General features: G+C 33.6%; 2 protein-coding genes across 4 annotated transcripts; one reads left to right on the forward strand and one right to left on the reverse strand.

Moving 5' to 3' along the window:
* Positions 1-75: 75 nt before the first annotated feature.
* LOC130673583 (importin-7) lies at positions 76-5,532 on the reverse strand. The gene is made up of 6 exons (XM_057478644.1): positions 5,286-5,532; positions 4,609-4,690; positions 4,223-4,532; positions 1,431-3,910; positions 1,201-1,344; positions 76-516 (listed from the first exon to the last, which is right to left on the reverse strand). The coding sequence occupies exons 1-6, from the start codon at positions 5,367-5,369 to the stop codon at positions 449-451; spliced, it is 3,168 nt and encodes a 1,055-aa protein (XP_057334627.1). The 5' UTR covers positions 5,370-5,532; the 3' UTR covers positions 76-448.
* A 377-nt stretch (positions 5,533-5,909) lies between these two features.
* Positions 5,910-15,285, forward strand: LOC130673581 (tyrosine-protein kinase Abl). 3 transcript variants are annotated; one of them, XM_057478638.1, is made up of 9 exons: positions 5,910-6,928; positions 7,286-7,549; positions 7,721-8,019; positions 8,097-9,060; positions 9,132-9,272; positions 9,364-9,499; positions 9,627-9,757; positions 10,756-10,964; positions 11,297-15,285. In XM_057478638.1, the coding sequence occupies exons 1-9, from the start codon at positions 6,802-6,804 to the stop codon at positions 13,517-13,519; spliced, it is 4,494 nt and encodes a 1,497-aa protein (XP_057334621.1). In that variant the 5' UTR covers positions 5,910-6,801; the 3' UTR covers positions 13,520-15,285. The 3 variants fall into 3 exon arrangements, with proteins under 3 accessions (XP_057334621.1, XP_057334624.1, XP_057334622.1); XM_057478641.1 differs by having other exon boundaries at positions 9,627-9,736; XM_057478639.1 differs by having other exon boundaries at positions 7,289-7,549.
* Positions 15,286-16,795: the final 1,510 nt, after the last annotated feature.

Genomic DNA, 16,795 nt, shown 5'->3' on the forward strand with positions numbered 1-16,795 from the left:
GTAATATTCAAAAAAAGAAAACATATTTATGTAAATAAATATATGTTTTGAGGTTTTAGATTGGACAAGTGTACGCTTGAATAAATCTATAACTGTTATTATTGTACAAAAGTAATTTAAACTTTGATTATTTTATAAATTGAATTTTCTTTTATCGTCACAGATATTTGGAACGTCGAAGTCGAGTTAAGATTTCTTTCTTCATTTTTTTATATAGCAATGTACAGTTATTCACTTTACATAAAAATAGTAAATAGAAAATGCATAATATAATTAGGTTTTTTTTTCTTTCTTTTCTTTTTAAAAGTGGTCGATGATACAGTGCCATGAGTGAATAATTTTTAGTCAATTTAAATTGAAATTAATCATACGTTTGTATTCTTATTTTTATTTATTATTTATATTTCTTGTTTACCTAAAAATCTAAAAAACACATAGACAATTTTTTTTATCGACCTGGAGGCTTCCCACCAAAATTAAATGATGTGGGTACAGTCTGTGAGTGAAAGGCGTAACCTGAAATTTAAAAAAAAAATTATTTATTTGTTCATTTTCAAAAATAGTATAATATATACCTCGGGAGGAAATTGGGACATTCCAACCCACGTGTATAATTGCCTACCCGACTCGAAGAGGGGGTGGCAAACACGGATTGGGACATCCGGCCTTCCTCCGTGGTGTGTATGTTATTTTTCATCAGATCTGCACTTGAAAGTCTCAATTTTAGCCTCTGTTTACGGGAAGAATGACGCGTGCGCTAATTTTTATTGTTTGTTTTGACAGTGTTACGATTCAACTCACATCTCTACTCAAGAGAAGTAGCTACAACTCTATTCACAGTTTTTTTTTACTCAGGTTTAACTCTACTCAGTTGTATCTTTACTTAGCTTCAACTAGACTCAGCTACAACTCTACTCACGTATTTCAGCCTATCGATAAAATAGCAATTCTTTGTGAGTAGAGTTGTAGTTGAGTAAAAATATAACTGAGTAAAAAAAACTGTGAGTAGAGTTGGGGCTGAGTAAAGTTGTAGCTAGTTCCCTTGAGTAAAGATGTTGTGAGTAGAATTGTAACACTGCCTTTGTTTTCTCATAAAAGAAAAGAACGAACTTCTTCCCTCTAAACAGGGCAGGAATTTAAACTTTCGGTGCGGGTATGGTGAAAAAAAAAATATTTATTTAAATAAATTGTAATAATTACCACCGCTCTGCTCGATTCGTTTACTTTCTAAGGCCGCTTTACGTTGATCAGCAAGCAGTATTACTTCCTGTAGGGCTTTTTGCTGCTCTGCTGTCAGATGACCAGTTAAAGCTACGTACCACGCTTGGTCAGTTCGTTCAATGTCTAAAAAACAATAAAAGTATTATTAGTAAACCATAAAAAAGTACCCAATAAATTATCTCTAATTAATTAATCAAATAAATAATTACTTTGCATAACTTCCTTGAAGACAACATATTCGTCTTGATTATTTTCATCAAAATCAAGAGGAGTTATGTAGCACTCAAGTGCCGTTTCTTCATTAGCTTCAAAGTCAGAATCGTCATCCTCATCGTCAGACCTATCGGCATCTTGTATCGATGCATTTATATTGTAACCATGTTGTCCTGATGCCCGCGTAACTTTATCTTGTAATTTTTCAAGATACTCTTGACTAGCGTCATCAATTTCATCTTCATCTGACGATAAAACTTCTTCCTCTAAATCACTCTCCTCGTCGTCACCATCGTCGTCATCTTCCTCAGCAACTTTAGCAGCGTACGCCCGTTTTAAACCGTCAAATAAAAGTATCAACGAAGGAATGATTTGCTGAGCGCACTCGTTAACAGCCTGCGGTCTGTTGTGTCCCATACTGATCAGCGTGCAAAGTCCAAATACGCAAAGTTTACGATCGTGCAAACCAAGAAAACAATCAGTGTCATGGATCCACTGCTTTATAAAATGTGATGCGATTGGTTCTGTTGATTGTCCCAGTTGTCCTTGCAATCCGTCCATAGCTTGTAGACACAGCGTTGGATTGTAGTAGAGCGCAGCGATAACAACTTGCAGGCACATGGTCCGTAGTTCCGATGTTTTAACTTCCCGTGTCAATCTTTCTAAAACTAACTGTACTAGTGGTGGTATACAGGTGTCAATATGTCCCTTGCACTGCAGAATAATTACTTCCAATAATTTTGCAGCATGACATTCTGGATCTTCACCAGCATCACCAGTCAAAATGGCCTTGCACATATTGAACATCGCCAAAATATGATTTTCGTTAGATAAAAATGCCGGTGTATCAACAGTTATGTAGTTATGAAGTGCTGGCATCATGTCTGTGAAATAATCAAACCCGTCTTTTTGGAATAACTGATACATTAGCTCGAGTACTTTCCACATGTCTTCGGAAATAAATTTACCGGTTAAATCATAAACAAGTGAAAGAGCTTCTTCGTAAAATTCAATAATACTTTGTCCAAATATATGAGCAATAACTTGGAGTACTGTAGGCTGTAATTGGGCCATTATCTCTGGCTGGTCTTCCATTACAGACAACAAAGTAGCTATTGTGTTTAGTAAACCCATTGCCATGATAGCTTTTTCATCGCTACCCTCGTCAGTTTCAAGAACTTGACTGAACGTCGTTGCTAAATGTTGACAAATTTCGACGGCTATCGGCATCAACTGCTTGGTGTACGTGTACACTATTTTTTGCATGACGCTCGTCAGATCATCATTCTCGGTTTCCCTGATGATATTCAACAACTCGAGTGTTATATTTTTAACCATGGGTTCAACGAATTTCTGTGCTTTTTCTTGTGATGACAACAACGACTGGAGACAAATGGCCGCTTCAACTTTAACCGGCAACTCACGATCACTTAATAATAAATGAACAATCATTTTGGTTGCGTCAAGTAAAATTTGCTCTTGTTTGAATTTTATTTTGGAGAAATAATGTAACACCCAGCAGGCACGTGCTCTCATATGACCATGAGGACTATTGAATTCTGGTAATACATATGTCATAAGCATCGTGTCCATTTGTTCTTTATACATTGTCTTCTTTAATAATACATCAGCAAGACTACCAACCATATGCAGAGCACCGTCTTTTTGACGTGGATCAGCATTCGCGCTTGTCAGAACTTCGATACAAAATTGTACCGTTTTTTGCAACATTTCTTTGCGTTTTTTGCAGGCCGAGTGCAAAAGTGTCTGTGCTGCTGTCACAGGGGACACAAAGTCTTCAAATATATCAAACTTCAAACGTATATACTCATGGGGATCATTATTCCAAAGCTCTTCGTCGGAAGCCGAGTATGATAGGATAGGAAACAGCACGTCGCGAATTATCTCAAACATGTGTGGCTTGAGGAACTTCCAGGAATAAGCATGACTCACTCCCTGATTGATGTAGTTTATCGATTGCTGTATCACGCGCGGCGATACAAATATTTTTCGACGATACTGATCCAGTATTTTCAACAATACCTCCAAAATACCAGCGCTGAATGTGCGTAGATACCATTCGGAAAAATCTTTATACTCTTTGGTAATATTACCTGGACTTCCGTATCTTTCAAACACACGATGTAAAATATGTAGAGCCCATTTCTTACATTTCCACCATGGCAAGTCAGCCCGTTCGTCATCGTCAATATCGGGGTTGTTTGTCTCCGGTGGCACTGGACGATCAGCAATCTGTCTTATCACATCCATCCACTGGGAGAACGACTCCTTGGATATTAAATCCAACGGTAGGGAATACTGAGTCAGGGCAAAAAATATTTTTAAAATTTGCTTCTGGAGTAAAACAGATTGTTCTGATGGATCGGGTAGTAGTCTTATAATCAGTTGATAAATCATTGGGAATAAAAGTGTCATTGCTTCATTTAGTGGTCCCCGTTCTTCAGGTTTCTTGTACCTAAACAAAAGAAAAATAATTAATTGTATTCAAATTATCCCTAATTCGGTGTCACTGTTTTCAGCACCCGAAACGTTTAACATGGGTCATTAGCGTCCGCGGTTTATTTGACTGTGTTATTTTGTAAGGGAAAATCTAAATAAATTCGTAAGTATGGACTCCTATGCGATAGAGTTGTGGCCAGCCGTTTTAATAAAAATTTTAATCGAAATTCGGAGGCATGAAGGCTGTTTACAGTAGAATATTTGAAAATTCATGGACACAAACGACCCACGTTCACCCGATCAGGGTTAAATGAATATTTAGACGTACTCAAAATTTTTAACGAGTTGATAAAGCGCCAAAAGAACACCAGGCCAGCAAGTTGGGTCAGGATTTTGTAAATAAATTGTTATTTTATCCACAATTTGCGTCCATCGTGCCGGGAAGTCGTGTTTGACAATGTTACTAATACACATCGCCAATTGAATTCTTATGAGTTCCGGTGCGTGAACCACTGCATCAACTATTGAATCACGTATCATTGCACGATCCTGTTCATGAATATTAAATGGTACCACACCATTCTCTGGCTCCCGATCAGCCCAATTAGATACTATTAAATTTTTTAAATAAATAACACCTGGAAAATAAAACATCCAATTAAATCAGTACTCATTACACGACAACTTTTAGCGACAATTAATTGCGATAATTACCTGCCTGACGAACAGGCATTTCAACCTCCGCCGACATTATCACTTGCAGAAGTGTAGGAGCGAAACCAATAATTTTGTGAATCTGCAATTTAAAAAAAAATTATCATTAAAAAAAATAATTTTAATTTCTATCATTAAATAGATAATTCAAATGAAAAATTAGTCATGTTCTATCACATGCAAGTTAAGTCCGTTTGTAGATAAAAATTTATTATATCTAAGTACTTAGGATGGTACAAGCAAGTACTTATACATATAGTAATAAAATAAAAAAAAATAAAATATATATAAGGAAGTTGGAGCTTAAAATTAAAAACAAAACTAAAGTTAAGGTTACGATAAAGATAAATGAATATATCGCATGAGATCATTATTATTCAGCAGTAAAATAAATTGAAATAGTTATTTGATAATATGCATATGTGAAGCTAAAATATCATCATTGAATTGTAGGACTATTTCTTGGTGATAAAAAATAAAAAGTAAAATCCGGTGAAAATTGCCGCGAGCTAAAAATAAATAAAACAAAAACGTGATATGAGATGTTGATAAGAGATAAATAAAATAAAATGAAATGAAATAAAATAATAAGCGATGGCTTAATATAAAGCCACATGTCGATGAAATCCAGTGCATTAGGGTATAACCCGCGAGCACGTTTTTCAGGGGCGGCTCACCTGGTTAAGTTGATCCTCGGCTTCTTTTTGTTGTGCTGGATCAATCGTGGCACGTAAATATTCCGTCAGTCTCCGTGGATCCATTTTAAAATAAATCAATTTATCTAAATTGTTTAAATAGTTTATCAAATCGTTTATTTAAATAATAACTGTTATATTAACACACGCGTTAATTTTAAGGACTTTCTCAGCTAATCTGACCCGGCGCATTCACTTCATCACCTCACTCACCAAGACCAGGACTAGTTGCTCCCTCTGTCCCTCTGGTTGTCTTTCGTGTCACGTGATCACCCAAAATGGCCGCCTTTAACTTTACTCATTAATATTCACTTTTATTTGTCACTCATTGAAACACCGGCTCGAGTAATTTAAATTTAGTTAATTAATTAACAATTATTTGAATTTTTATTTAAAATTCAAATTTTTCAAATTTAAAATAACAGTTTTTAAAATTTTATTTAATCAATATGACAGATAAATTCCGCTGTAAAATGGCGCCATAAATTTGAACTGTCATTGGCCGATTCTGTTGGGCGGATAAATTTGAACCAATGAAAACTCATTACTACTTTAAGAAAAAATAGATTCGGTGAAATAATAATAGTGTAGAAGGTGAAGTCGGGTAGAAAATTCAGTAGATTCACAGTAGACACCAGACCCCAGACCATTTTGATGCCAACTTTTGCCAGACTTATAAAATCCCTGTTTTGTTAAGTACTTTCTATACTATGTACTTTTGTATACATGACATAGGTATAAGTATATATATATATATATATATAAAACACCACCGACAGACCAATGAGGTTGCCTGAGTTTCTTTAAAATATTTTTTTTTGCAGATAGTAAAAAATTAGTGATGAAAAGACCACCGCTGATAATTTATTTATCATGAATTCAAAAAGTTTGAGTGAGTTGATTTACGAATGATGACGTGATTATTATTTTAATTTAATTATTTATCGTGTGAATTCTCCCTCACTACTTGGAAGGAAATATATGTGTATGTATGCCAGACTATATGTATAAATATATGTGTACATAGATATATGTAGGAGTACGGAGTAGTCCCCTCTCTAGGTGCGGGTAATGCACGATACAAAATAATCGACGTCAAAAGCTGTCAAATATGGCCGGAGTCGTGGTGTGGAGATTTAATTGACATGTTTTAACGTAACAATACTATTATTTAAATATAATATAATTACGTTAAATATATGAGGATGGAGCAGTGATGTACTGTGAGATATAATATATTTTAAGTGTCATGATAAATTGATATTTGGTATTACGTAGTGATAAATGTGCTTTGTCAAGATATAGGCAGTGTGGTTTTTTTTATGAAAAAACGTTTAATCTAAATGATAATAATGCTCGGAGGAACTTGATAAAATATCTGGGTGCCGGAAGCTTTACGTGCCGGAATAATTCACGCTAAATAGTGTATATAAATAAATATATTGTAATAAGTATCCGAGGGGAATTGCAAGTGTTGGGGCATGCTAATTGTCAAACTATGGGTGCTCAACAAACCAAGGACAGAGTCATACCCGCCGGCTCGACAGTAAGACAAACGAGAAAACAACCGAGAAATCCTAAAGAATCCCGGCTTATTGGCTCGAATATTTTCACAGAGCACAGTGGTAATTATACGCAATTTTACTCTTATTAATGCAAATTTAAAATTTTTTACTCCGTTTCTCCGTTATTTTTTTTCCTTACTCACCACTTGTGTTATTGATTTTTCCATATGCTTGTCTTATTTGTTCTGTTGTTTTGTTAAATAATTGTCAATGGTGTTATTGTGGGAATAATTTTATTGAATCCTCGGCTTAATTAATCAATTGACGGATGTTTAATTTTACATATTAATTTGTTATTGTATTGTGTTGTATTGTATTGCATTGTAGAGTATTATGTTTTATAAATGGGTATTGATGATGATGTTGCTGCTGCTGCTTCAAATGCTGATGCTATTTTTTTTTTAATTTTTTTTTCAGAAGCTCTTTTACAAAGTAGACCATTGCCACATATCCCAGCATTGCCTGAAGGTGATCCACCCACGGGTTCGAGTGTTCAATCACTGTCACAGCAGTCTAATTTTTCTGCACACTCCAATGTCACGGGTGGAAGTTTACTTGAGGCTGCTAACAGATGGACCAGTAAGGAAAACCTTTTAGCACAGGAGGAAGACGATCCCCAGTTGTTTGTTGCTCTTTATGATTTTCAAGCCGGTGGTGAAAATCAGCTTAGTTTAAAAAAAGGTACAGCTTTTATTTAACCAATACATATACATATACATAGCAAATAATAACAATATTAATATTAATAATAGCGATAGAATTAATTACTTCCTGATATTAATGACAATTGGCTTCGATGACAGTATAAATTGATCTGTATTAAATTACTAAGCAGTTTATTATTGTTGATAGGTGAACAAGTACGAATATTAAGTTATAATAAGAGCGGTGAATGGTGTGAAGCACATTCAAGTACCGGTCAAGTAGGATGGGTACCCTCGAATTATGTAACACCAGTAAATTCTTTAGAAAAACATTCCTGGTACCATGGGAGAATAGCAAGAAACGCTGCTGAGTATCTGCTGAGCTCGGGTATCAATGGTAGTTTTCTTGTACGTGAGTCTGAAAGCAGTCCCGGACAACGAAGCATTTCATTAAGATACGAGGGACGTGTTTATCATTACAGAATCAATGAAGACAGTGATGGAAAGGTATTTTTTTATGACAGTAATTTTGTAATTAAACGGGGGGAGGTTCCTTTTTTTTTGTTAATTCGAATTATTTTCAGATGTTTGTTACGACTGAAAGCAAATTTAACACGCTGGCGGAATTGGTGCATCATCACTCGATGCTGGCTGACGGGTTGATAACGCAGCTACTTTATCCAGCGCCTAAACACAATAAACCAACGGTATTTCCACTCAGCCCCGAGCCGGATGAGTGGGAGATAAATCGCACGGACATTGTGATGAGGCATAAACTTGGGGGTGGACAGTATGGTGATGTTTATGAAGCTGTTTGGAAGCGTTACAATATGACTGTTGCTGTTAAAACGCTGAAAGAAGACACAATGGCCTTGAAAGATTTTCTTGAAGAAGCGGCAATAATGAAAGAGATGAAACACCGGAATCTCGTTCAATTACTCGGTGTCTGTACACGCGAGCCACCTTTTTATATTATCACTGAATTTATGAGTAAAGGAAATTTACTCGATTATTTACGTAACGAAAGTAAACATCAAATAAACGCGGTGGTTCTGATGCACATGGCAACACAGATAGCCAGTGGTATGAGTTATCTCGAGAGCCGTAATTTTATTCACCGAGACTTAGCTGCGCGTAATTGTCTCGTCGGTGAAAATCATCTTGTCAAGGTCGCTGATTTCGGTCTCGCGAGATTAATGCGCGACGACACGTACACTGCTCACGCTGGTGCTAAATTTCCAATAAAGTGGACTGCGCCCGAAGGACTGGCCTACAACAAGTTCTCAACTAAGTCAGATGTGTGGGCGTTTGGTATTTTGCTGTGGGAAATAGCCACCTACGGAATGTCTCCGTATCCTGGCGTCGACTTGACGGACGTCTATCACATGTTGGAGAAAGGATACAGGATGGAATGCCCTCCAGGTTGTCCGCCTAAGGTCTACGATTTGATGAGACAGTGCTGGCAGTGGTCGGCCATCGAACGTCCAACGTTCAAAGAGATTCATCATTCGTTGGAGAACATGTTTCAAGAATCCAGTATTACAGAAGGTAATTTTAAATAATTTATTTTTAAAAATACGGTAATAATTTTTTATTGATCAATTATCGATATATTTCAGAGGTAGAAAAACAGCTACAAGGTGGTTGCGATACTCCAATGTTTTCTTATAATCACAAGAAATCACAAACAGGAAGTACGGGAAATATTCATGGTCTTGTTTTAGTATCAGAGCAATTATCTAACTCAGGTTTAACGCAAGGTACTTATTATTAGAATAAGTGATATTGGTTAATGCTCGCGAAACATGATCTTGCAAAAGGGTAATAAATAAAAAATGTTATTTAATATAGATGCTGCCAGTAATGTCACTAAACTTAGCACTTTTATGGGTGGTCTTACCAACAAAGCTAACAGTAACATGGTGCAGATGCGTCGCTCTACAAATAAAAGAGGAAAACAAGCTCCTGCCCCGCCCAAAAGAACCAGGTACGGCTTCAAATACTTCCTCTAATACTCCTTTTTTTTCTCAACTTTTTATTCTTTACCTGTTTTCATTTAATTTACATCATAAATTTAATAATCCACACGTTTTCTTATTATTATTTTTTGACAGCTTATTGTCCTCATGCAGTTCGTTTCGTGACTCTGCGTACCAGGAACAAGATCAGCATAATATCGATTCCGTAGGGGCTTCAACTCTCGATGACGGAACCGATCTAAATGGTATTAATAATATTTCTAAAGGTATTTTAACGCTTATTAATATTTTATAATTATCATAAATATAAATAATGCACGTACTGCTTATTTATTATCCCATTATTATAAATAATTATTAATTATTATTTATAAAATGAAATATTTGCATCGTGAATCGATATGATAAATAGCACGTGGGTCATTCTCCTGGAGTCTAATTTTATAAATTTATTTCATTTATAAATTTTATTAAAACAATTATTATATAATACGTAATCAGTACTTAGTCTAGTTATTGAGGATTTTTATTTTAATCCATTAAAATAAATATTAATAAAAAAAATAGTAGTTCTTCCCGGTTTTATTTATTCATTTATTTTATCAGAAATATTATTTATTTCTGTAAATAATAATAATTAAATAGCAATTGCATGGAATCAGTAGACTCGTATGCTAGTATTTTCATTCATATAATCCACTTCTATAATTAAATCTTATTAATTAAAATAATCTTATATAATCACATTACGTATGTAAATTATCACTTTTTAATTTATATCTATATATATTTTCTTTTATCATCATTTAAAAGATTACATCACATGTTCAAGCAGTGTTACGTGAGTTTACTAACACTTTTAATCACGATTATGATAATTAATCTATAGATCTATACCACGATACCATAATAGCATATATTTATTTATTTATCAAACGATTAATTGATAGATAGTAAGTAATTAATTTGATTATTGAAACGTATAGTGAACCTCTGGATAGTTAAAACATCATCCAATAAATGGAGAATGACCTGATGAGCAAAAGTTAGCTCGTGCTTTTAACCAGCGCTTACCACCATCATCATAACATCTCAAGGCTTTAGCATTTACTATTATTATTTATTTATTTATTTTATTTATAGTCATTAATTAAAACAACTAAATAAATATAATAAACACACCGTTAATAAAATCATACTCACACACTATTTTGTTTATTTATTTTTTGTTATTTTTTATTTTATTTATCAAATGACAACTCAGGTATCACGCGAGATCTCGTGACAATGGCGACACAATCAATACCGTCTGGAGGCTGTGACTTGGAGGATGATGGTGACGGATCCCAGGGGACGGAGTCAAATTTTACCCCACAGCCATCGGCTTCACCCGAACCAATACTCAACATACAGTCCAATCAGAAACAAATTAAAACGAGACAGTACTCGTCTAAGGAAGTACTACCACAGAAGGTATAATTAAATAAATAAAATAAAATAAAAAAAAAACAATTAAACAATTGCGGGCTTTTGTTTATTGACGCTTTAAAGGTGGTAGCCAAGTGACTTTTTTTTTTAAGCTCAAAATTATTTATTTTTAATTTTCATACGATGAATTAATAAATAAATTTATAAGCAACTTGCGTATTATTTAAAAGCAACGAGCCGTCCGGTAAATGCATCTAGCACTGCTTGAATAGATTGCGCTTATTTTTTTAAAATAAATAATAGTAATTATATTAAATCACGACGTTTATTATTATTATTGTTATTGTAATTGTTATTAATTGGAGTGTTTATTGCAGCTAGTCCACGTGGGTGCCCTGGAAGTACAAAATGTTAAACGTGCTATAAATCGATACGGTACTTTACCAAAAGGAGCAAGAATAGGCGCTTATTTGGAGTCACTTCGTCAAAGTGGTATGCCGTCTGCTCAAGAATCACCCTCGTCTATTGACCTGCATCAGCAGCAGCATCAACACCAGCAACATGAAGCAATAAACATTATCGAAACGTCACAACATCGATCGCTCTCGCCACGTCAAAATAATCTGCGAAATCAACCTCAAATGACTCGTAGTAATTCGTCCAGTGGTGTTGTTAATACTTATCAGCCGCCAAATTCACCCCGTAGTCGTATGTCAAGTCGTAATAAAAATAGTAATGATAATATTGGCCTGAGGACATTTCGTAATCCCAATACGTCGACATTCCGCACGGCAAGTCCGTCAAGATCAGTACAGCCTACTCTTGCTGATTTAGAATTTCCTCCACCGCCTCTTGATCTTCCACCGCCACCATGTGATCCTACTATTGATCCACCAGATTTCTCGACATTTAGCACACCTGCTGATATTTCGTACAGCAAACCTTCTGGTTCTCCTGTTTGTATGAGGAAATCTAAAATAGATCGCAGGTCTAAGGAAGAAATAGTTGAGGAGGATGACAAAAATAATGACGTGAGAACTGTTGAACCTTCGGTGAAAGAAGCTAGTTCTAGATTTGGCGTTAATTTAAGACGTCGAGAGACAACTTCAGCTACTGGAACTGGTACTGGAGTGACAAGTGATAGCAATAAAACGTCTGATGAAAAGAAAAATATATTTCGTGGAAAAGAATGCACGGGAAAAAATGATAACGTAAGTGGTTGTGGTATACTTTCACCGCCGACAGAAGCGCCGCCGCCTCCACCACCTCTACCGCCACCCACGAGTAATGACACAGATGACGGATTTAATTTGAAACCCGGTATGAAAGAAATGCTGGAACTAAAATTGATAAATGAAATCAAACAGAGCGCTGATTTAAAACAAAGTGGAACTTTACGTAAATCAAATGTATTTAGTAATATTGTGTCACATCATTTAGATCCGGCCTCCCAATTACTCTCTGAGCTGTGTGCTAATTTTAATATTGATCAGTCAAATAAATCGCCTATACAAGGAGAGTATGCTTCATTGAATTGTTTAAAAGAAGATTTATCTCATGATCAATCGACTAATAATCAGCAGATTAGTGCTGAAAAATCTGTGAGCCATAATAAAGATACTAAAGTATCATCCCCAGTAACTGCGGACACTTTGAATTCCGGAAGTGTCGGGTTTAAGTTAAAAAAAGTTGATAAAAAAAGTACTTCGCAGAAAGAAGATACTATTGATAGCCAGATAATTGATTTCAAAGCAAGACTGAGAAAGGTTGAGAAAGACAATATTGACAAACAAGAGGAGAAGAGTAAAAAGAATGATGACACTGGTGCTGACATGTCTGAGCCCGATGATGCTGATGACAAACGTAAAAGTACTGGCAGTATCAGCAGCTTGAAACGTTTGTGGGAAAACAAAGAATCTTCATGGGAAAATCAGCCGCTAAGTCCAAAATTAAGTACACGCGGTATTAATAAACAAGACGGTGGTGATCCTGGTGAAGAGAGTCCTGAAGATCACAGCGGTGCTTCAACAAGAAGTTCTATCACCAGTAAAAGTGATAGTAGAATAAGTCATCCTGCTAATTCAACAACTTCCGGTGGTAGTGGAAGCGGTGATAATGACAAACCCTTGGTACCAGCAAAACCATCTGCCGCAAAAGCTCTCGGTACTCCGGGTAAATACTTTGGGTCATCAATTTACGCGACGCCAAACTGTGACAAGCATGATGACGATAATATAGGCGGTGGTGGTGGTAAACAGCAAGAAACTAAAGGAGCTAAACATGACGTATTAGAATTATCAAATGCCATTGAAGGGAGTATAACTAATTTAAAAGGTACACCAGTTATTGTAATGGCCAGTTGGCTTCAATTGTCCGACAAAGTTGGTCTTCTCCATGGTTTACTTCAAGAAGTTAATTCTGCTGAAGTTGCCGGTGCGCCATCACATGCACGATTTCAATTCAGAGATTTATTGTCACGTCTTGAATTACAAGCACGGCAATTGAGAGCCGCTGGCACTCGTAATATCACAGAGAACACAAGACTACTTAGTGATGTTCATAACACGATTAAAGACGTTACGAATATGATTCAGAGATAAAGGTCAACGTACGTCAGTCATCTCATCACGAATTAATTAAATCAAAAAATTAGACGAAAGAAAAAAAAACAAGAAATGGGAGTGGAAAAAAAATGATGAGTTTCGTCTGTAGTCGTGGTTATGCCGAAAAAAAATTGAAAAGTAATATTCATAATTACTCAAGGCCGTACCGTATACATATGAATATTAATTATAATTATAAATATTATATATACATATATATAAATATTATTAATTATTGTAACTATTAATACATCTAAGTCATTAGTAGACGACCGAAAGGACAGTATTCACTTTCGTATGATACCAGAAGTAAATTAATTATATAAAAGGGTCAATGTCGTCTTATGTCATGAGGTAATTCATTAATATACATATACATAAATATAAATATAAATATATATATAAATATATAAATATAAATAAAAATATAGCTATTGCTATTATAGAGTGAAGAAATTTTACACTTACAATAAGAATAATAATACGATTTTGCATTTGCAATTAAAGGATGATGGTCACTTATGGAATTTATGTGTCTGCTCAGTATGGATTTTTACATAAATAAATAATAACTTGAATATTAGTTTATAAATCAGCGTGTAGTCGCAATCAAAATAAGCTGAGATTATTTTTTAAATTTTTGCCGGTAAATACCCAAATTTAAATAATTGAATAGATATTTAAAAAATCATTTATTCCAATAGATATTTATAAATATCATGCCATTAATCATGTACTGATTTTTCATCATTTATCATTATTATAATGAAAAAGAAAATAAATAAATAAAAGGCTTAGTATATCGTAACGCGGTAGCTTAGAAGTATCTGCTAATTAAAAAATATAATTAAATGCAAACATCAACAAAATTAAAAAAAAAAAAAAAATGTAAACGGTAACTTTCAAAATGTACTGAGGGACAATATAAACAATTTTGTATCTGTATAAAAAACTAATAATTATCATGGTAAAAAATGGATTATCAGCCATTACGCGCCTACATTTACTATCATAAATTATAAATAATTAAACGGGATAATTAGTTAATAAAAATCAAATTAATTTAGTATTACAATAATTAACTTTGTTTTACAAAGAAAATAACAGTCGACAAATGCTCTTCCTCAGCGAAAAAAAAAATAACTTTTTTTTTATCTTAAATATTTATAAATATTTGTACATTGTTTATATTATTACTATTATTGATATTTAATTTTAATTATCTTTATAATTATGCTTTTTTTTCTGTAATCATTTAATTTTAAGCAAAAAAAAAAAAAAAAAATGGAACTACGATGACTGAATAGTGGGTGACATATGAAATACTAACTCATGACACTGCCGGTATTTCATATTTATTATAAATATTTAATGAAAAATAAAATAATAGTGATGCGGAATCAATAATATGGAAAATGAAATTAAACAGCTAATTGCTATATTGGCTCATTAATTTACTTTATGTTACTTTATCAATTACTTTTAATCCTGTGATAAAACTACTTTCTGTTTCAATTGTAATTATTTTACTTTACTTTATTTTATTTTATTTTATTAATTAATTAATTAATATGTTTTTTTTTTCATTACTATTTTATTGTGCTCAATTTAAATGAAAAGCAAATAATTAACATTTTTTAAAAATGCAGACGTGAGTGTAAGATTGTTTTTATATAATAGTTAATCTGTATAGATTATAGTAACTTGTGATTATTTATACACGTATTTATTTCATTATCGTCTGTCACGTATTCTTTTTTTTTTATAAAAAAACTCAAATAAAATGAATGAAATGGATAATTGACCAACGTACTGATTCGAACGTAATGAAAATTAAAAAAAAAAAAAAACAATTGCTTTATACATTGATATAGAATTTAAAAATAAAAGTATATGTCAAATGATGGTTTTGTCATCAAATAATTATTTAAATTTTCCTTTTAAATTTTTCTCTACTGGCGCGAAATTCCTTTTATGAAAATTTTTTATCGCGTTTTTTTTTCATGCCACGAAATTTCTGACTGATGATAATTTTTAAAAATCCTAAAACTGTGGGTCAGTTTCCTTGTTAATATAAAATCTATATATATATGTCTTGATATTTAAATGGAGCTATTAATTTCCATGACATTGCAGATGAATTTTATGAGTGTAAATGTGGCAGACATACAATGTTTTAATTTCATATAAAAAAAATTAAAATAATAAAATTTTTAAAAATGCATGTACTCAATTTCGGATTTTCTCAATATGCATTTTTTTATTTTTATTTTATAAACATTTTTGTTATTTCAAAATTTCAAAAAATTATCAGATGACCTCTAACTTTAGTGATCCTGAAACTAACAGACAATTAACAATTTTCGAATTTTTTTTTCAACAAATCAATTTAAAAAAAATAAAAATTAAAAATATGCACATGTAGAAAATTTAAAAAACTACGTGAAATTTTTTTAAATATTTTTTTTTTCTTAGTTTATTGTTTAAAAAAAAATCCAAAAATTATTGGACGTCGGCTAACTTCACTATCTCAAAATTTTACCCTTATTTAGAATTAATTGTTGACTTACAGTACAAAAATTTACATACAAAATAAAAAAATTCATCATCGATCGGGTGCCTAGCAAAATTTCCTGCGCGCCACACAAAATACTTTTTACAAAAATATAATTTTTCAACTTTCAAAATCAACTCCAAAAAATTATCACAAAAAAAAAACAAATTTCCACTCGAATAAAAAATAAAAAAATTCCAACATTGATACTCTGCGTTATCCTGCGAGCGGGAGTTTCCAACTGACATTTGAATTAAAATCTAGAACATGAAAGCAAAATAAAAATAAATAAAAAATATTTGTCATTACAATGAACCGCCGGATGTCAAGCCAGATCTTATCTATGACGGCGTAGAAAAATAAAGACACGAGATCACACTTGAGGTTGTAATCACGTGTACGAGTGCGCGCGAAAATATATTCAGCTAATAGAGATCAATAATAAGGTATTTAATAGTACGGTATGATATATATCTCGTGTTCCTTAGTCGTTGTTGTTGCTCGTGTTGTGTCGTTGTTGTCGTCGTCTCTGGACTGGCTACAATACAGCAGTCGTCTGGTCGTCTGATCGTTGGTTGCAGGTTGGGTCGGTTGGTGGGTGACGGCCAGTGGTGGTGATGGTACTGCCGAGCAAGAAGACAAGTCTCGAAGGAGGAACAGAGAGGGAGAGACCTCAGGGTGACAAGAGGAAGAGAGCAAGAGCAGTCATGTACAGTGTG

Source organism: Microplitis mediator, chromosome 8 (assembly GCF_029852145.1).
Source record: "Microplitis mediator isolate UGA2020A chromosome 8, iyMicMedi2.1, whole genome shotgun sequence".
Lineage (NCBI taxonomy): Eukaryota > Metazoa > Arthropoda > Insecta > Hymenoptera > Braconidae > Microplitis > Microplitis mediator.

Bases quoted from the DNA above. Each gene is read 5' to 3' on its own strand.
- LOC130673583 (XM_057478644.1), bottom strand. From the start codon at position 5,369: ATGGATCCACGGAGACTGACGGAATATTTACGTGCCACGATTGATCCA. The intron at 4,533-4,608 runs GTAATTATCGCA...TTTATTTTCCAG, and splicing joins AATGCCTGTTCGTCAGGCAG to GTGTTATTTATTTAAAAAAT. The intron at 1,345-1,430 runs GTAATTATTTAT...ATTGTTTTTTAG, and splicing joins CTTCAAGGAAGTTATGCAAA to ACATTGAACGAACTGACCAA.
- LOC130673581 (XM_057478638.1), top strand. From the start codon at position 6,802: ATGGGTGCTCAACAAACCAAGGACAGAGTCATACCCGCCGGCTCGACA. The intron at 7,550-7,720 runs GTACAGCTTTTA...TATTGTTGATAG, and splicing joins TCAGCTTAGTTTAAAAAAAG to GTGAACAAGTACGAATATTA. The intron at 9,061-9,131 runs GTAATTTTAAAT...GATATATTTCAG, and splicing joins AGAATCCAGTATTACAGAAG to AGGTAGAAAAACAGCTACAA.